Source organism: Ruditapes philippinarum, unplaced genomic scaffold, assembly GCF_026571515.1.
Source record: "Ruditapes philippinarum isolate M1 unplaced genomic scaffold, ASM2657151v2 ctg197_1_1_1_1, whole genome shotgun sequence".
NCBI lineage: Eukaryota > Metazoa > Mollusca > Bivalvia > Venerida > Veneridae > Ruditapes > Ruditapes philippinarum.
This window is the reverse complement of record NW_026863178.1, coordinates 114,192-136,979: the sequence shown is the minus strand read 5'-3', so window position 1 is coordinate 136,979 and position 22,788 is coordinate 114,192. Positions and strand designations below refer to the sequence as shown.

General features: G+C 33.8%; 1 protein-coding gene across 1 annotated transcript in view; it reads right to left on the bottom strand.

The window, feature by feature from the left end:
- The window catches only part of LOC132721361 (uncharacterized), a 143,726-nt gene that overhangs the window by 62,437 nt on the left and 58,501 nt on the right, over positions 1–22,788 (bottom strand). Inside the window, exons 18-20 of the mRNA XM_060705648.1 lie at positions 13,314–13,778; positions 11,079–11,167; positions 3,365–3,441 (exon numbers count right to left, since the gene is read on the bottom strand). Of these exons, the coding sequence (XP_060561631.1) occupies positions 3,365–3,441; positions 11,079–11,167; positions 13,314–13,778 (631 nt within the window). The remainder of the gene's footprint in view (positions 1–3,364; positions 3,442–11,078; positions 11,168–13,313; positions 13,779–22,788) is intronic.

Here is a 22,788-nt window from a genome sequence, read left to right as displayed (position 1 = left end):
ATACAACATTTTGTTTTTTACAAGGCCAATGGCAATAACTCTACAAATACTGAATAAATCCAAAATCAACTTCCATGTGCACAACTATTTATGCCAATCAATATTTCTGTAGAGTTTGAGGACTCTAGGTAAAATACTTTGTGAAAAATACACGACTAAAGTTGAAAATTGCAAATTTTCACTAAGTAAAGGACAATAACTAGAAATAGTAGAAATACTGAATACATCCACAATCGAAAACCCTGTTTCACAACTAAACATGCTCATCAACATTTCTATAAAGTGTCATGATTCTATTTCAAATACATTTTAGCTATGTGCAACACAAATTGAAAATTGGGAAATTTTACTAAGTGAAGGAAAATAGCATTTTTTGAGCTACGAGCGACAAAAAGAAGAATATTCCAAATGTTTACTTAGTAAATGGCAATAATACTGAATTAATCCAAATCAATCTCCCAGGTACACAACTACACATGCTGAGCAACATTCCTTTTAAGTTTCCTGACTCTAGGTCAATACTTTTTGAGCTATGCACGACTTAATTTGAAAATTGCAATTTTTTTACTCAGTCAGGGGCAATAACTGTGTAAAAACAGAATACATTCACAAGAAAAACATCAGGTGCATACTTCACATCCTGAGCAACATTCCTTTGAGGTTTCATGACCCTAGGTCAAATTTTGTTTGAGTTACATGCAACACAAGTTGAAAATTGCACTTTGTACTAATTCAAGGGCAATAACTATACAAATACATTTGAATTGAATGAATCCACACACAAACACCCAGATGCACAACTACACATCCTGATCAACTTACCTGTAATGTTTATACAAGCATTCATACAAGCTTGCTATACACCAAATTTGATTACAATATTTCATTCCTAATGTTATTGTCCAGAATGTTTCTTTTTATAGCATGCGAGTGACTTTGACCACAATGGGCCCAAAAGCAATCCAAGCAAGGGTCTTCATATAAGCTTACTATATACCAAATTACAATATCTCAAACCTGTCTCTTGTTCATGTGCTGGAATCATTTTTCTATTTTTAATTACAGTGACATTTACCCCAGGGGGTCCAAAAGCAATCTCATTGGTGTCTTCATATAAGCTTACTATACACCAAGTTTAATTACAATATCTCATTTCTAGCTCTAATTATTTTCTGGCAACCGTTTTCTTTTTTAATACATGTGTTTTTTTCATGTTATTATACTCATTACAAAAACGAACAGTTATGTGTTTGCAAATAAGATGACCATGATGGCTCTGAAATCGCTTAACTGAATATAGCAAGAGCCATCACCGGGCGGAGGCAACGCTCGATTATTGTTTTTTTCCAAAAGCAGAAAAATGAACAGTTTAAACAAATCTGAAGGAAAAAGGTTATGTTTTCCTTTTCATAATTTGTATATGTCTGTTTTGTCACACTTGATAATATATTTTTTTTCTGTAATATATATGAATACAAGTATATAGTCAATTATCGCTTTTCACGACATTTCGTTTTCTTGATGAAATTTTGAAAGTACAGAATTTCTTCTCTCTTTTTCTATATTTGCCATCGTTGTTTATTTTCATATTTTAATTTCGATATTTTCAGTATCACAAAGTAAATTTTAGCCCCAACAGATATTTTCACAATCTTATCCTTTGTTTATCTCGGCTAATTTTTTTGTCTGTCCCCTGCAGAGGTGTGAAAAACACAAATAAGACTGTAGTCATAAAAATAATTATGTTTGTAACAAGTCAAGCTGATTTAATAAAAAATTACCTAATCGTATTAGTGTGTTGATCGACTTATGTCCGAAATAAGTGGATTTTTCTTTATTTATAAAATATTTGAACACTGTAAAATTCATTATGACTTTAATGTTAATGATAAAAAAACATTATGGTTACTATATATCGTATTCAAAATAAATCAAACATCGGTCAATCTCCAGAATGACCCGACAGGATATCACTTTATTGGTGTATTACTGAGTAAACCAATTATCACAAACTGCTTTGTTTCCACTAGTAAAAATCCGCGTCTGAAACTTTGTTAAATACTGACATTGCGATATTTTAGGTTCGAGGAAAAACATATCATACTTAGTTTAATTGACTTCAGGTATGCTCATGTCTCCTTAAATCTTTCGTCTCATAAAGACGTGTTTGACGGCTTTTTGCCCCCACCCAATTTTTGAGGCATCAAACAGTGAAAAATGCCCTATTTAGACCCAAACACTGTTTTTCGTTTGAGAAATGTTGTTAAAAAAGTGATTATTTTTCAGTGCCGCCCCCAACAAAATGGTTCATCAAGGGCTTGCCAGAAAGGGGATGTGCCCCCCTCTGTTTTGGGGTTTGAAGGGGGCGGTAAACCCCTCATCGCCAAGAAAATTTTGGACATGTGACAGGCTAAAATTGACCCCAGGTGATCTTAGGGTAACTAGTAACCGGCGCTGAAAAAAGCCTTCTCTCTTTCTCAATTCACTAAGAAGTTGCAGCACTTTGAAATCAGTTTTGATGGAAAAAACAATGCAAAATAATTATTTTTCGCAATCTTGAGACGTGCCCCCGTTGCCATGAAAACAGTAAATGTACAATACATACTGGTACAGAGGTTATGGTCCAGTCAATATTTGTGCATATGAATAAACTTGGTAGACTATCAATAGAAAAAGTTTTATGAATTCTGCATAGAATTTAATCTTTTTTACAATTTTCAAAGGTGACCACCAAATAAACATTACTGTGAAGTTTGGATTAAATTGGCTAAGAGGTTTAGAAGGATATGTCGTTTGAAGTAAAAGTTTACGGACGGACGCAAGACGAAAAACGATCAAAAAAGGTGATCAAATACAAAATAACAATTTTTAATTTGGAACATGCCAATAATCAACCAATAAGCCAATAATCATTCAATTAAGCATTTGTCACTGTTCAGAACTGTTCACTATAATGTGTAAGCAGCCGGATAGCTAACTCGGTAGAGTCGCTGTTCGGTATTCCGAGGGTCCCGGGTTCGAGTCCCGGTCAGGCTGCCATTTTTCTCACCCTGTGACTTTTTGCGCCCAACATGGGACCATGACTGTATATGAGTCAGAGTTGAAATAACTGTGCTCGATAACTCTGTGAAATTCAAGGAAGAATGTCAATATAGCAGGGGAGTAATACTCAAAGTTAAGAACTGTTCACTATCTAAGAAGGTGAAGTGTGTGAGCGGCCAACTGGCTCCGCTTGTTAGCTCAGACGCTTGAACTGCGGTTAAATATTCAGAGGGTCCCGGGTTCGAGTCCTGGTCAAGCTGCAAAAGTTTTTTTCACCCTGTGACACATATATAGACGTTATCAAAATGTATATCAATCTTACCCATGTGGTAATGGTTGCTGAACAGCAGCTAGCAATGGAAGAATAAATTGGTGCAAAATTCTGGATGTTATCATTTCCTGAAAAAAATATGATATGATACCATGATTTTAATTTAATGTTTCAATGAGGTAAAAACAATTTGATATATCTGTTAAGCAAGAGTGCTGTAGATTCTACATTAGTAAAGATGTATGCCAATCATATCCCAATTCCACATCGGTACAGACTTATGCAGAATTCAACTATAACCAAGTTAAAAAAAGATGACAAAACAAATTTGACAATGTTTCAATTTTTTAAAAAGTGTATAAAAACTAAAGATAAAAAATTATTAGGTTTACTGTCCTTTGGAAATGAATGTCTTTCAATTCTAAAATTGAACCAGAATTTTAAGTTTTGAATAGAGACCCGAAATTAGCAAAAAAATTGAAACTAGAAATGTGTCCAAAGGGAACGGGTGTCCCCACACTCATCTGTTTTGTCAATCTAATGAATCTATGTCAAATATTTTTGGACTACATGTGCCACAAGTTGTAAACAAAAAGTCTTTTACTTATTTAAGGGCAAAAACTTTACAAATATTGAATAAATCTACAAGTGAACCCTAAGGTGAATAAGTACATATGCTGACGAACATTCTTGTAAACTTTCAGGCCAAAATAGGTCACATACTTTTTCAGCTATGCATGAACAAGTTGAAAATTGAAAAGTCCCAGATGCATTGCTTCAGTGATGTTGATCATTATTGCCGTTAAGTTGGTTGATTCTAACTCAAGCACTCAAAGAACAAATTACACAACATAATGAAACTGTTTTTTACTAAGTCAAGGGCAAAAACTTTACAAATACTGGATAAACCCACAAGCGAAACCCAATATGTAAAACCACACATGATGACCAACATTCCTGTTAAGTTTCATGACTCTAGGTTATATACTATTTCAGCTACGCACGACATAAATTGAAAATTGCAAATTCACTCTACGTCAAGGGCAATAACTCTGACAAAATTCATAAGCAAAACCCCAGGTGAACAACTTCACATGCTAATCAACATCCCCATAAAGTTTCATGACTATAGGTCAAATACTTTTTGAGCTACGTGTGGCACAAGTTGAAAATTGCAAATTTTTACTAAGTCAAGAACAATAACTCTGCAAATACTAAATAAATACACAAGAAAATATCCAGGTGCACAACTACGTACGCTGATCAATATTCCTGTTCAGTTTCATGACTCTAAGTCAAATATTTTTGAGCCACTTGTGACAGAAGTTGAAAACTGAAAATATTTACTAAGTCAAGGGCAATAACTGTGACAAAACAAAATAAATCCACAAGGGAAAACACCTAGGTGCACAACTTCACACGCTGAGCAAAATTCCTGTAAATTTTCATGACTCTAAGTCAAAACCTTTTTGAGATATGTGCGACACAAGATAAAAATTGCAAGTTTTTTCTAAATCAAGGGCAAAAACTCTAAAAATATTACATCCACACAAAAATACCCAGGTGCACAACAACACATGCTGATCAACATTCCTGTAAAGTTTCATAACTCTAAGTCAAATGCTTTTTAGAGCTACGTGTAAGACAAAAGAGAACGGACGGACGGACGGAAGGACGCACGTTCTAACGGACAGAAATAATGTGGCTACTCAATTGCTCTCCCTATTGTTCTATTTAGTAACACAAAAGAACATAGCCAGATCAAAGCATTGCAGAATGAATAACATCAAAGAGAAAGAACAATAAGCTATTATACCTCTAGCCACATTATTACTGTGCCGTGAGAGAGGACGGGTGGTCGAACGGTAAACTCAAAGTGCCCTCCGGGTTACCCGGTAGGGGAATATTAAAGGAAAAGGTCTTTATTCTGGATCATGTAACCACTGACATAATAATGGCCTTAATATTTAGCGGTATATTCCTATTTCCGGGTGGTCTTAAGTAGGAATTCTACAAGTTTTTGTCAAATAACCCAAGTGGCATGACTTTACATGTATAACTTTTGAATATGTTTATTTGTTATGTCCACTAGGTTATGCTTAATGTCAAATATCTAAGGTCTTGACATTGCTGTTTCACAAAAGAAGACTTAAATGTATAATCCTATACAAATTAAAAATCAAAGGGTTGCAAGCTCTGTGGTATTTTCTGATCTTTTCAATCTAAATGGTACCATATATATGTATGTATTTTTCTGTATTAAGTTATGTTGATATACATGTTCTTTAATTCATCTCGCAGGGCACTGAATTGCAGCGGCTGCGTTAAGGGCGAACTCAGGGGAAAGTTTTGCTGAACATATTTCCCTTCACCCTGCTTGATCGGAAAAGAACAGGACAGAACAAAGAATGTCTTTTATGTTCACCAATTTTTGAAAGCAAATTCAATACAATTTGGAAATATAATTAAATGTTTATATAACAGAGAATGTATAGTTCCGTTACAAAATAAAGTAAAATAATTTATTAGAGTACACTTCCCATTAAAAAAAAACTGAATAAGATAAACCAAATTACAAGAGTGTATAGTGTAAATAAGTGATCAGCGCAAAGAAACCAGTTTGATTTTCAGTATACACTATGTAGAATATTATATTATTATTTTCGAGGTATTTTGTTCACAGTTAACCTGATGTAAGTAATTAAGCAAAATTCTTCTAGCCCGTACATAATAGCTTACTACTTGACAGTCAGATTCAATGTAATACGCGCTGAAGTGTGGTCATATCGACATCGCTAAGAACAGCACTTTGTTTATGTCGATTAAATTATTGGTTGACCGTTTGTGGTAGAAATTCGACTGCCCTAAATTCGTCCATGTCCCAGAGTAAATAGCCTTACTTTTTTCAGAAAGTCTAAATAACAAGGCGTGAAATTCCGATCATAATGATCCAAAGCTTTACGGAAAGACACAAGAAATGTCCATTGATTAAAATGATATTCATCCGCGTAATCTGTCATTGTGGCTTAATGGCAAAAGCTACTTTGAAACTTTGAATTCGTAATAATTCGTTCGATACTTTGTAGCACAATAAAAAATGTTTCTTTCTTTTACGTCGTTTGTTTTAAGCTGTTTTGAGAACTTCTTTTATCTGTTATGCATGTCGGGAAGAGCTGTTCCAGATAGTGAATGATAGCACTGTATTTCCTGACATGCGATAAGAAAATACAAAAACCAAGTAACCCCAAGGGCAAGCCAATTTTGACCTTTTGGGCATGTTTGAAACAACTTTTGAAAAAGACCGCCAGTCGATACTACTAGCAAAATATCACAGCACAATTTAATCATACAAATCTTTGTCAAATAACTGGCCCCCTGGGCGGGCCATTCTTGACTTGAGAGGTATGATTTATAATTTGAGTAGAGGACCATAAGGCGATGCTTCATGCATAATATCTAAGCTCGTTCTTGCCATTTAAAATTAAGTGAAGAATATTTTTCCTATACACATATTTGTTAAATATATAATGATCACTAGCGGTGGGCCAATTTTACCACAGAACATTATTTTTCATAAATTAAGTAGAAGACCACAAGGTGATGGTACATGCAAAATATTTAAGTTCTAGGCATTTCAGTTTCTGAGAAGAGATCCTTTTAGTTATTTCACTAATACAAGCCTATATATTAAATTAAGTTACCCTCAGGGTACAGCAAATTTTGATATTAGCGGCATGATTTATATAACTTTTGTAGTGGTCTGTTTGACAGTGCTACGTACCCAATATCTAAGCATTAGGTATAACAGTTTCATATAAGTGGACTTAATTCACCTTTGTCATACGCCTTCAGCCTCGTAAGTATATATAGCATTTTATCCTCACACATATTCTTTAAAAACACGTAAAATACCGGACTTAAGTCACGAACAGCGGCTATAATGCAAACTGATCAAAGTTATTCGAAAGCTCACAGAGAGCAACTTTGGCTTTTCTTGCTACTTATAATTTGTTCTCGTTTTCAAGTTTTTCTACATGTTTTTAACAGCTGTGCCGTGTGACAGTTTATATTGTCTATTGATATTCTTTTGAATATCTTTTTGCCGTGTTACGGCTTTATTTCTTTGAATAATGAATCATGGAATCATGTAACAGTACAGAAAGTGCCATACAAAGAACCATAACTCTGCATTGCATTATTTTGGAGTTATTGCCCTTTTTCATTTTTCTAATGTGTCAAAAACATACTCGGGGAGCATCACCCGGTTCAACCGGTTCTTGTTTCTGTGGTGCTGAAACCGACTGCAGAATATGCAGAAATAAATTCAACGCAGAAAGAAAAAACACTTATACGGTAATATATACTATAAAACAGCCCTGCATAATGATTCCTGCATAAAAATGCATTTAAGATCAACTTAAAAGGCCTTAATACTTTAGGGAGATGTGGAGAAAAATTACAATGACTTATGAAAAGATACTTACTTTTTAAAGTCAAATCATTCCTTTTGACTTAAAGATGAAATTGACTTATGGCAGCTAGTGTACGGTATACAGGTTGATGGCCAAATGGGGCCTATGGGTTGTCAAGTTATTAATCTGAAATCGTTTTTACGTACAAGGTCAAATGACATTGACAATTGACCCCTTGACCCCAAAATCAATTAGGGTCAACTACTTGCCAAGACTAATGCACCTACGAAGTTTTAGGGCCAACCGCCCATAGGTTGTCAAGTTATTGATCGGAAACTGTTTTTAACTACAATGTTAATGTGACCTTGACTTTTGACGCTTGACCTCAAAATCATTAGAGGTCATTTATTGGTCATGAACAACTCAATACCAAAGTTAGGCCGAGGCCTTCTTTAGTTATTGCTCAGAAATCATTTGGTTTATGGGCCGACCGACAGACAAATGCAAACCAATTTACTCCAATTTCTTGGAAGGGGCGTAATAATTGTTCCTAGTAAAACTTCACAGGCAGGCAACCTGTCTTGGTCCTTAACAAGTAGCTATGTCCCATCCTTTCACCGCCCTTGTGTCCACTCCAGGTTTTGGTTTGGTGCCTTCTGGGTGCCCGACTTTGGTGTGTCGGGGGCTGCGTCCTGTGAACGTTGCCATTGCCTTGTTGATCTTTATTCTTGTATTTTATGTTAAGCCCTATACTAGTTGCTTATGTGAAGCTGGTTTAAAAATATTATAAAGTTGACAAGTGTAAAGTTTTGACTCTTAAATTGTCAATCATACACCTAATCTCTTAACATTAAAGAATTGTTGACAAAACCATTATTTGCCAAGTTTGATGGCAATTTCAACATATTTGTTGCCCTATTGTACACCTATTTATATTTTCTGGACAACTAATAAGTAACTAGAAGGGGGTTTTGTCTCAAAAATTTATGTCTCCTAAACAATGTATGGTACTGATCACTCCAGTAAATTTTGGTTTGACCTTCTGAAAGCATGAAACGATTTTTCTATTTATAGCTATCACGTCCACTTTGTAAAGCAATATGCAAAACTACAGATGGTATTGATCATTTCTGTGAAGCTTTATTGAAATCCTGACTGCAGTTTAACATGTGAAAGCCGGACAACATTTTTCTATTGAATTTTCTGGCGGCAATTTTGTGCAGCGGATTGGAACGCGCCAGCCATATTTACAACTAGTGACGGTTCTGATCACTTCTGTGAAGTTTGATTAAAATTCAACATGCATTTTAACTAGTTAAAACCGGAAAACATTTTCTATTTATAGCTATGTCGTCCATTTAGAGATAGAACTGATCACTTCTGTGAAGTTTGATTAAAATTCCATATGCATTTTAACTAGTTAAAGCCGGAACACATTTTCTATTTATAGCTATGTCGTCCATTTAGAGATAGAACTGATCATTCTTGTGAAGTTTTTTTGAAATTTTATGAGCAGTTTGACCTGTCAATGCCGGAGAAATTTATTTTTTTTTTTACTCCGGTGGCCATTTTGTGCAGCCAAGAGGAATGTGTGAGTAATATGCACAACAAGGGATGGAACTGATCATAAATGTGAAGTTCCATTTAAATCCCGTCAACAGTTTGACCTGAGAAAGACGGACAACATTTTTCTATTCAAAGCTGGGGCGGCCATTTTATGCCATGAAGCAAAACATGCCGGCCATATGCACATCTAACTGATCAGTACTGTGAAGTTTTATTGATATCTCGCATGCAGTTTAACCTGTGAAAAAGGGACAAGATATTTCTTTTTATAGCTATGACGGGCATTTTGTGCAGCGGAGCGGAATTTGACGGCGATATGTACAACAAAGATTGCTACTGATCACTTCACTTCTGTGAACTTTCATTGAAATACAACAAGCAGTTTGACATTTGAAAGAAGAACAATATTTTTCTATTGAAAGATAGCTCTGGCAGTCATTTTGTGCAGCTAAGCAGAAACATTAGACGATATGCACAATTAGGGATAATACTGATCATTACTGTGAAGTTTCATTGAAATCCCGCCAACAGTTTGACCTTTGAATGCCGGACAACATTTTTTATTTATAGCTTCGGTGGCCATTTTATGCAGCTGAACGGAATGTGCCGGTGATATGCACATGTAGGAATGGTACTGATCACTTCTGTGAAGTTTCATTGAAATAGACATCTGAACGCCGAACAAGATGTTTCTATTTAAAGCTCTGGAGGCCATAATGTACAGCAAATTGGAACGTATGGGTGATATAAACAACAAGGATGGTACTGATCACTCCTGTGAAGTTTCATTGAAATCCTGCCAGCAGTTTAGCCTGTGCAAGCCGGGCCAGATTTTTCTACTTCTGGCTATGTAGCCATTTTGTGCAGCCAAGCGAAATATGGAGGTTACATGCACAACTACGGATAGTATTGATCACTCCTGAAAAGTTTCATTGTAATCTGGCCAGCAGTTTGACATGTGAAAGTCGGCCAAGCTGAGTGCGGACGGACAGACAGACGAACGTACAGATAGATGGCAAAGGGCAAAATCAATATGTCTGCCAAAAATTTTGGAGACATATTTACTTATTCCTCAGAAAGTCTGTGTCTTCTAATATCACATGAATTCTTAGATCTGAGTTTAGGTGTCATCGAAAAATATTTCCCTAGGATAGAACCAATAAATCTTATTTTTTCATTTTTTCATTATCTTTCACGTACAGATTCAATCAAACCGAATCTGCAGTTTTCATGTTATTTTTTTGAAATAAATACATGAAAAGGATTACATTTTATTGAGATTTCTTTGCACAAATCCAGTGATCTCCTTAATGAACTTGACAGATCTCTGTAGATGAAGACCACATAAGGTGGACAGCATATAATCCATAAGAAAACTCACAGGTACAAAATATAGTTAACTTCCAGGATAAAGTTGTACATCTAACTTATGACCACAGCTACATTAATTTTGTGAAGTTTGAAATCCAATACCTTTGTCTGTTGTATAAGAAGTATTACATTTGAAAAATAACTAGTTATCACCAAATTTCTGAATGGTATAAATGTCGTGAAAATAAAGGATACAGATATGGAAATTGTTCTTAAACTAAAAACTCTAAGACGGGCATATAGTCTCCGGGGAAATCCTTGTATGAGGTCTCGTGCAGAATGTTTATAAAGTGTGAGCATAGTATATCTTTAACAAAGTCCTAAGTCAACAAAATACCAGGTTGAGCATAACAGGTTTGTTTATCTTCAATAATAACCAAGCTTAAATCTGCATGAATTATAAACTGAATACCTACCCTTCTAATTGTTCTTGCCGAAAGTCCATCACTTAAAGGTACTTTCTTGACAACAACATGTATCCCAAAGTCCTTTGATTTAGATTCACCTGAAGTTTCAAAATAAGAGGTTAAAAAGAAATACAACAGGTGTTTATGTTATGGATTTGCCTGAAGTTATATTTCAAAATAAGAGGTTAATTATGAAATACAACATGTGTTTGTGTAATGTATTTGCCCTGCATTGAAATGCAAAATACAAAAAATATTACATGATTTCAATATCAAAATACAGAAATTGTGCTATAAACACTTAACAGGACAGCGAAAATTAAACATTTCTGGATCAAGCATTTTATTAAACTAGGGTACATGAGTAGGGCATAACATATTTTTCATTCAAGGACAATGACTCAGCTGAAGATCATTCAAGCAAAACACTTGTTTATTATGCATAAGTACTTGACTTACCAATCAATCCTGTAAAATTTCATTGACTTTGCATGTATGGTATACGAGGAATAGTCCTGACAATCTTTATTAACACCCCTTTCATTTAAAGGCCATAACGGGAAAAAACATCTTTCAAGCAGAAAACCCTTGTAATATGTGCAAGTACTTGACCTACTAGACAATCCTGTAAAGTTTCAATGAAATTGCTTTAGTGGTAGAGGAAAATAGTCTGGACAAACTTACAAAAAAACAATTTAAGGGCCATAACTCCAACAAAATTCATTAAACAATAAAAGCCCATGATATGCACAACTAAATTTGGTACTGATCATTCCTGTAAAGTGTGGATGAAATTGCACCAGAAGTTTTTGAGACGTAGTCTAGACAAGCTTTTGTGTATCTGGCAATACACAAAGTAGAGAACAAACACCAATCTTTCAATTCAATTCATTAAAAGGGCCACAACTCAACAAAAATCATTCAACCAATAAAATCATTGCAATATGCGCAAGGACTTGAGCTACAGATAAATGCTGTAAATATTCATTGAAATTGCATAAGTGATATAAGAGAAGTAGTCCGGACAAACTTTGAAAATAAAAATATCAAAGGGTCATACCTAAGACAAAAATCATTGAACCAAAAATGCTGAAAATATGCACAACTAAACTTGGTACAGACCACTCCTGTAAAGTTTGGATGAAATTGCACCAGTAGTTTATGAGGAGTCGTCCGGACAAGTAAGAGGCGACACAAAAATTAAATATGGCCATTTATCGTTAGGTTCTACAAATTCTTATCAAAAGTGTAGTTGATATATGTGGATACTGTTGGTCTTCTCATACTAGACAAGGTCTTACGTAGCACTAACACAGTTTAAGTCATATTGTGACTTTCTAACTTTACTGGTGGAGTAAGCCCGAGGTGGAGAATCACCAACGTCAGTAAGCTAGCTAGATAGCTTCTCACATAAAAGAATTCGAAGTCCCTGTCCGCATTCAAACCCACAGAAATGAGTGGTTTAAAGTAAGCGACTCCCCTCATAAATACATAGAAACCTGGATAAAAACTTTACAAACATAAACTTAATGAAACATATTGCCCTACACGTTCAAATAATTTTATTCTAAAGATATACAATTATGTACTTTTGTCTTGTCTTGAGATAGGTAAGAAACCAAGGTAATCGTCTTATATATCAGTGCTTTACACTGGGAATGTAAAAGACCAAAGGGGTCTCTATTCAATAAGAGCTAGGGACTGTTTTTCAGATTCCCTTGTATTTCATTGATGTCTCTGGAGTTGGCTGAGGTAAGGACCCTATTAGAAAAACGTTTTGAAGGTTATCCTTGACTGCCTATTCAAATTAAATTTATTCATTCATTGTCATACCTTTCATTGTACATGTATTTGTTTTGTGCAAAATATAAATTTACTTTCAATATTATAAAGGCATTATGTTGTTGCATATTTTTTTTATGTCATTCATATCTAAATTGTTTATGATTATAAAAACGTAAATTTTATGAGGCCTACGGGGTAGATAACATTTGTTGCAAGTGTGTCGCTTTTTTAAATGAAAACCATATCATTATCATTGCTTTTGCTATATTCTAATATTTTTTTCGCTAGAATATCAACATAACCAGGTCTCCTTGACGCAAGCACAATTAACTACTACCTGTATATTAACATATAATGATCAGTTTAACAACAAAACAAAATACATGTTATATTGTATCTAGTTCTTTATGCATTAGATAAACAAGCCTTTCCAATGATGTTGATAATTTTTATACTTACTTTTATATACTTTTCCAAATGAACCCTTGCCGATTTCTTCTATATTTTCTCTTCTTAAATTCTCTATTATATCCTGTGTAAGATCAAGTAAGCGACCATCATACAAACAAGCATTTTTAAAGGACCTTTGACCCCCATCAAAACTTGACCGGTCCCTAGATACAGGTGATTGACCCGTATCCACACTTGACAAACCAACATCCATTCTTATATGTCCCCCATCCACACTTGATTGACCACCATCCATTCCTAAATGACTATCATCAACACTTGATTGGAATCCTTCAACCCTTCCATGATTTTCATGAGTAATTTCTGGTACACCTTGCTTATGCAGCTGTATACCATAAGCAAATTGTCCCTTACTGTTCCGGCACTCTTGTACACCTTTCATTGGCTCAAAATGCTGAATTCCTTTAAAGTTATCTTCATTATAATCAGACATCTCAACATCCATTGTCTCTCCTGAAGGACATTTAAATTCTAATGTAAGTATACTTTATTGTACTCAATACATAAATAATAAAATAATCATCAGTAAAATACAGTTTATATCTTTAATTTTCTGGATTTGTCCATCAAAGTAGCACTAGATGAACAAGAGGGCGATGATGGCGCTGAAACGCTCACCTGAAACAACTGTTTTTCAGTGATTATAGAAATAATTTTTCAAATAAACTTGTAGAAAGACAAGTCAAGCTCAAACTCAACTTGCCTCTCTAGATATAAAGTTTCCCGACGCTGATAAGTTTGGTGATCATCCATCTATTAATTTGTGATAACACTTGCCTGAGACTGTCTTTTGAAATTGTGATATTTATTTTTTTACTTATCTTAAAAATAATATAATTACATACTTTAAGCTTATAGATATACATGTAGACTGTTTGTCAGGATGACATCATCAGTCAAAATTTATTTAAGATATCATAGCTATACTAGTCGACTCGACCAGAAAGTTAATGTTTCAGTCTGAACTTAATTTTACTCTCTAATAGAAGGAGGAAAAATTGTAACAACTTTAACTACATAGAAGAAAAAAGCAAAAAGTAGTTTTGATGAAATATATTCACTAAACAAGAAATCTCTTTTAATAAAACAACTTTACATACAGGATGGAAAAGTGATGTTGTATGAAACAGTGCAAAATTACTTTGAACAAGTGATAACCAAGTTTGCAAAATGTGATTTTGAATATAAATAATTGAAACTAATACTAAAATAGCACAAAGAAAAAAAATTACAAATAACATAAAGACAAGCAAGAAAAACTACTCAAGTTGACATGACTTCAATTAAACCTAACTTTTGTTCCTTTATGTAAAATGCTTAAATACAAGATCGCCCTAGATCGCTCACCTGACCCATCGAACTCATCCGAAACTATTACCTAGACAAGCATCCTGACCAAGTTTCATGACAGGTGTGTCATAAATGTGACCACTAGAGTGTTAACAAGGATTTGTCATTTTTAAGCAGTGTGACCTAGTTTTTGACCCCAGGTAACCAATATTCAAACTTGACCTACGAATCATCAAAACAAACATTCAGACAAATTTCCAAGATATTGGTACAAAACAGTAGCCACTAGAGTGTTAACAAGATTTTTCTATTTTTAACTCCTGTGACCTAGTTTTCAATCCTGACCAAGTGTCATGAAAATTGAGGCAAACTGTGACCGCTGGAGTGTAAACTAACACATGTGGACGGACGACAGACATTAATCGATCCTAACAGCTCACCCTGAGCTAGCTCAAAATTGAGCATGTAAGTAAGGTACAGGAAACAAATGTGTTTTTATTAGGCCTAATTTCATTTCCTAGTGAAAATTCTCTACACTGACCTACAAATGACCCTGCAGAAAGATTAATAGAATGATGTCATATGGTGTCCAAATTCTAGAGCTGAAAGATATTAACAGAATTATAAGATTAACTTATTTTCATCATTGCATTTGTGAAAACAAAATAGTTCCAGAAATAAATTTGATACTGCACAATTGAACTTTGTTCTTGTGCAGTAGTGTTCAGTGAGGTCCTTTTTAGCATGTCAAATAAAAGACAATGTGCAATGTAAACTGTTCAGATACAAAGCACGTGACATCAAATCATTTCTTAAAGATCTCTGAAAAGCAAACAGGCCATGACTTTAAGACTTATATTTTTAGAAACATTACATAACATGTACATATGTATTGAAGACAATTCAACAGGAGTTGTTTCCCTTTCATTTTTATACTATAATTTGAAGAAATGCAATGGCCTGGGGCATTTGAGCTTTAGCAGCCCCTGGAAGAGGCCAATCAAATTAGTATGAGCAAACTTGATAAAGGACTACTTAAGAATGCTACAGGCAAAGTTTTGTGGTCAGATATCAATTAGTCCTGTAGAAGGAGACATAAACTGCCTTTTCTATTTTAGCTTAAGCGGCCCCTTAAAGGTTTCAATCAAATTAATTTGAACAAATTTGATAGCAGACATTCTAAAAATGCTAGAGATAAAGGTTGGTGATGATCCGTCAATAACTTCAGTGTAAAAATGTTTTTAAAGTTTTCTATTTTTAGCTATAGCCACCCCAAAAAGGGGCCAATCAAGTTAATATGAACAAACTTGAAACAAGAGGGCCATGATGGCTCTATATCGCTCAGCTTGAGGAACTTAAAAGTATTTTTAAAAATAAGCACCAGATTCATAAAATTCTTGAATTTCAGTTAAAGGTTCGTGTCAAATGTAAATTATTTTTTGTCAACAGCAAGACTTAGTCGGTAAACAGAAAGTGGATAAGCGACAGACCTGAAATTGAATCCCATGATATGGGACCACGTGTTAATGTTGTATACTAAAGGCTGTAACGAGTATGTAGGTAGGTAGGTAGGTAACGACTTTATTTAACGAGGCTAAAACATTCAGTTTCCAGATCTTCCATGCGACAAAACAACATAAATTTTAAAATAAATCACAATCAACATTATGACAACATATATGTACATTAAACATAAACATATCTAACAATAAATAAATCAACAATTCTTTTTCTTCTTACATAGAGAAGTGACATTTTAATAACTTCAGGATGGAAAGTACCAACAAAGTAGATCAATGTTGAAGAATAAAACATTTATAGGACTGTTCTATTAACAGATTTTATTATACTTTTTATATTATAGATTGAATTAATGTTTTTGTAAACAGTATGTACAAATAATTAGTTAGAAAATTGCCACTGGATGTAGGAGCTTATAATTTCTTCAGGGTATCAGACTTTCGAATATGTATTGGTATGTTGTTCAATATCACAGGACCTGAGTAAAAAAATGATTTTCTAAAAAAATCTGTTATTTGCTTAGGAACAGTTAGTTTTTCGTTTAGATCTTAAGTTAAAGATGTGTTGGTCATTTACTGTTTGGAATTTATTTTTCAAATAAATAAGAAAGGTTGGTTCATTTATAGATTTTTATACATAAGATTGCCTTTTATACACAATTCTTTGGTCAAAGGACATCCAATTTAATTCTTTAAATAGAACATTTGATGGGGTATCAAAACTTTTGCCTAAAATTATTTTTGCAGCTCTTTTTGCAGCTTTTTTTGAAAGTTGACAATTTGTGAAAGTAAATCACTACTGCAGTATCCCCAAATTGTGCAACAGTAGTCAATATGTGGCAGAATAAAGCATTAAAAAGAGTTAAAAAGGTACTGTTTGATTTTAAGAAGCAAATATAGCTTTGGATTGCATTTTTATAGTAGTTCCTTGAATTTGTGTCTCCAATTTAGGATACTTGACAACATGGACTCCTAGCAATGTTTGAGTGTCTGTCTCTTTGTTGTGAAGGTGCAGAGTTGATGAAGCAGTATTTTTTTATTTAGATTTGTTATAGAGAAATTTATGGCCTTAGTTTTTTGTACATTGAATATCATTGCCTTTTGCCTACATCATGTGCTCAAACTATCAAGATCTGTCCGAAGATTATCATTCATTCATTTAAAGTACTTCCAGTAGATGTAAGGGAAGTGTCATATCCAAACATTAGTAGTTGACTGTTTAACATGAAGGTGGATGTAATAAATGTATAGCAAAAATAGTAGGGGCCCAAGGACTGATGCACTTATGACATGACTAAAGCTTGTACAGATAAAACACCAGACACATATCCTTTTTTTGACCTGTCTGATTGATAAGATCTTATCCAATTTATAGCCTGTGAAGATTCATTTTAGAAACGTAGTTTTTCTAGAAAAAATTGGTGGTTAACTTAATCAAAGGCTTTTGATAAGTCTAGAAAAACAATTCCGACAAGTTTGCCGTATTCAGAGCACTGATCCAATTATCAATTATATTTTTAAGAGCTGTCTTACATGATAAGTGGTCTGATACATGTTTTTCATTTATTTAAGAGATAACGGGAAGTATTGAAATTGGTGTATACTTATTTCTGTCTGCTTATCTACATTGCTTAAACATCTCAGGAGGGACTGCAAGTAGATTGGTCAGTTTAGGTAGGAAGTCACATTTATTGCTTTTTGTCTCTAAATGGGTGGATATGTGTATATCCATGGTGATAGGTTTCAGGCAACATGTGGATGATGAAAGTGCGAAAGCCACAAGGAATGGTCCATCTCTTGTGAAGCTGATTAAGTGGTGTTCTGTATGATCGGCCAGTTTGACGAAACTTTCCTTGTGTTTGCCTTGGGTTGATTTGTCTAATTGTAGCTTTTATTTCTTTTGCAAATATTGTAGCTTCATGGTTATTAAGATGAACTCCATTGACGTAAAGTGATTTATTTGTCTGTTTTTGATTTTTTATAAATGAATTTGTGTTATCAATAAAATTTATTCACTTTTCATAACAACGTGTTCTCAAGAGTTCATTGGTATTTGTGATCCTTTCTATGTAAGTTTCATCTGTTTTCATAGGAAGTTTAGAAGAAACTATTATTTTAATGCGCGGATGGATTTGCCTTAAAAGTTCTGTTAGTTCAAGCAGTCGTTGCTTGACCTCCTCTGGTCGGTCACCATGCAGTATGTTGTTGATGCCTGCATGAATGACAAACACATCTGTGTTCTGAATATGTGGCTGGTTGGTAATTTAGGATGACATCTTACTGAAGATATCTTTACGATTGGCTGCTCCTTGAGACTTTATTTTAACATGTGTTTTGTCAATTGACATTTTATCTGTTCGCAACACGTTCGTGACAGAGTCACTTAAAATAAAAACTGAGTATTTTGAGGTGTGTAGCTTGTTTTTCTGGTCTTTTTCTCGGGGTTTTTAAAAATCAACATTTTTTACAGTACTGTCGAGTTGTTCTCTGTCCTCATAATTCGAGGTGATTTTTTGTCAGTCTGTGTCTTAATTTCCGACATTAGCAGTGTAATGTCATGTAATGTTGCAGCTTTCTTTTGTTTATATATCAAGATACAAACATTTTCTTTGATAGCAGTCAAATCATCCGTGATTTTCTTTATACCCTAACAGCTTGTTTTTTTTTCTTATCACTTTATACGTTTCTTAAAGTTAATCTGCTTATCAATGTTTGATTTTCCTCTTTCATCAAACTGTTTAATTTTTGAGGCTTTTTGATTTCTTCACATTATAGGAAGCAAGCATTTTGCATTTGCTTGTGCGAGTCTATCCTCAAATGCATTTGATTTCCGTGAAATTGACTAAATATGTTCAGAAACTCTTTTTCTGGTATCCTCAAGAGTTGCTTTAATTTTCTCAGCAGATTTTAAAGCTTTGTAAAGTATTGATCCTTCCTCACTCTTCAATTGATTATTTTCTCTCGCCAACTTTTTAAGTTTACTTTTCATTTCTTCATTTTCTTGTCTTAGCATTGGTGTTTTATTTTCATTATATGTGTTTGTCCCTTTAGTACAAGTGTCTATGGAATTATGAGGATTCTCTCAGCTAAAACAACAAACAGTGTTAATGTCATCCTTTTTACTTTTGTTTGTAGTACTTGATTTACTGTTTATGTTGACATTTTCTTCGGAAAAAGAGCTAGTGAGAATGTCTTTTTATTGTTTTTGGCCATTGTCTTTATCAACATATGTGTCAGTTTTTTCTTTCTCTTTATTGACAATTTCATGTTCAATTGATTTTGCACAGAATTTTCCTTTAATACGTGTTGCATTTTTTGTTTTAACGGTGTTGCTGAGCGATAGGCTGACTTGGAATCACCATTTGATTTCTTTGATAGTACATCATTGAATCATTTGTTGAAATAACCTTTATCAACTGGTGGTTCTCCTTTTTAGCTACCTTTTTTGCTTTCTTCATTTGTTAAGCAACTTTGAGAAGTCCTTCATCTTGAGATGGGCCAAATAGTGTAGTTGAAACAGTAGTAAATATGTTACTTTACTTCTTTAGTTTAGGGATACTACGTTCATTTCTTCAGCTGAATCTGTTTCGTGGATGATCGACATTGTGTTTAAGCTTAGTTGACAACGTCTGAAATACAGTATTTTTCAATACTATGCATCCGATCCCTGGATTAGCATATTTAAAGTATTATATACAGTTATAACAACCTTTTTCTCTGTAATGTAGATAGTTGTGGATAATAATGTTTGTATAAACGGTATTTTTTCATATATGTAAAAATTGTTTGAAAACCAGTTTTATAGTTGTAACAGATGTTCCATTCGTGTTAACATATTTAAAAAAATTTGATAGAGGGTTTACTCGGGGCGTATCACGTTTGGATCTGACCCTAAAGCATCTGTAGTTTTTCATATTAGAACATCCCTTTCTACAAAAACTTGTTTCTGTTCACATGAGTGGCTTTATACACAGGTTTAACTGTACTTTTAAATTTGTAAAAATATTATAGAAAAAAACAAGAAACAAACACATTATCAACTAATACAAAGTTTTATACATTTTCAAGCATTTTTCTGAATCACTGATTGTTGCTACTGACTGTGGCCATTCCAAATAGTAATCGTAGCAAATCAAGTAATTTAATTGCTCAACATTTTTTCTTCCCACAAACAAGAGCTAACACCACATATAGATCTATATATCATAATAAATTCATAAAAATCAAGGCAACAGCAGACTAAAGTCTTGAACATCTTAAGTAAGAAGCAAAGGTGCTAATCGTATTGATTTGACCAAAATATGATAAATCATGTTATTCATGTATAGCCTTACATTAAAAAATTATTTTTTTTAAATATATATTTTTTATTTTTGTTATATTGTCATGTCTATAAACATATTTTATGTCAAATCAATGGTAAAGGGTCAACTCGGTCCTATTCAAACTCGGCACGTGTCAACTCGGCACTCGGCACAGGTCAACTCGGCCCTCTAAGATATAGATTGTTTAGTTAATTTTAAGTGGTAATAAAATTACTGTAAAACTGTAAAAGTAATAAAAAAGTAATAAAAATAAAAGTAAAAAAATAATAATTTTTTTTGAAATTATCTTTGTTACTTTAAAGGAGAGATATCAAGACAAAATGTTTTACTACTGATCCATGATTGGATTTTGTGACGGTAAATGTAATTATATAAAACACTATCAATTGCATAGCAAATCACTGAAACATAATATAATAATGCTATATTAGTGGTTTGCTATGCACTTGAAAGTTCTTTATATAAAATAATAGTGTTTTATATAAAAGTTATATAAAATAATACGTTATGTAAAATATGTATGTCTATAATTAGACAAGTTAATTAAGTATTAAGTTTGAACAGCACATTTTCGTCATAATTTATATTAACATTTTAATTCCATTAGGAAGTTGAATTTCACCAATAATCTACAATAAACATGTTTATCATATGTTTATCATAGATAAAAGGTGACAATAGACTGTCTAATTAGATGAATGCCACTAACCTTTTAATCCGGTTAAACACGATTTGATTTTCACACTTGATTTAAGAAATAACAGAACATAGCCTATCGTTATTCAAATTAGATCTGGTACAAAAATACACATTATTTATAATTAAAAGTTATGTCCAATATAATATTGAACAAGAGCGATCAGTGATCACATGTGCCGCCTCATGATGGCCAATTTCATGTTGGGACAAGTTTTGTGACAGACGGACAGACAGATGAGTGATCACATGTGCCGCCTCATGATGGCCAATTTCATGTTGGGACAAGTTTTGTGACAGACGGACAGACAGATGGACAGTGCACAACTAGACTTGGTACTGATAATTTCTGTAAAGTTTGGATAAAATTGCACCAGTAGTTTATGAGGAGTAGTCCGGACAAGCTTTTGTGTATCTGGCAACACACAGAAAAAACACCTTTTTATCAAAAGGCCATAACTCGGCCAAAAAACATTCAATCGGAAAACCCGCGCGATAAGCGCAAGGACTTAAACTACAGATTAATCCTGTAAAGATTCGTTGAAATTGCTTAAGTTGTATAAGAGAAATAGTCCGGACAAACTTTAAAAATAAAATTATCAAAGGACCATAACTCTGACAAAAATCATTGAACCGGAAAATGTTGTCAATATGCACAATGAGACTTGATACTGATCATTCCTGTAAATTTTGGATAAAATTGCACCAGTTGTTTATGAGAAGTAGTCCGGACAAGGTTTGTGACGGACGGACACACGGACGTTCCAACTTTTTGGCTTTAGGGGCTATTTTCTTTGTTATTTTCTTTGTTTTATTAAGGGCTACTAGCCCCTAAACTCTTAGATTACGGAATTGTTCTCTTTTGTTCTCCTTACTGTTATATAGCCCCTAAACCCAAAATGTTTGCTCGGACAGATGGACAGACGGACAGACAGACGACGGAGAAGTGATCCCTATATATCGCCACTATTCAAAAAAAGAATGATATGATGAAAATATATATAATTACAGTTACTAATAACCAGTAATACATAATTATGGGCAGAGTTGACACGTGCCGATTTGGAATGGGGCCGATGTAACTCGGGGGTTGAGTAGGTTTTAGGGCCGAGTTGACCTTAATTCAAATTAATGCGTTTAGCACCTTTGGTACGAATCACATGGAGTACGAACATCACACTTTAACTTGTATAAAATATTCTTTTACGATGGCTGCATTTTAAAATTACATGCAAACAACGAGATTAACCATTTTCAACATTCAAACACTAATACCAACGGCAGTAGACAGTTACACTTGGTTTAAAGGTTCTATTTCGATTTGGTAAAATTTTGACAAATCCGCTGACGAACGTTGTCCTGGTGGGCAAGTACAAGTTGAACAAGCAAATTCGTTGGAATTTATATCCCCTGCCGAGAAATGGTTATAAGTAACACAACAACTGGAGACATAAGGCTTTATTATATAAATTTATCATGGCATGCAAATTTACTTTTCGTATTGATGATACCCATTTAGTCGTCTGTTGAAAGCAATCCAGCAGTTAAAAAGAAACAGCAATACTGCTCTATATGCATACTAAACAAGAACTGTCGGATACTATTCTAAAAAGTTGTCACAAGGGTGTTACA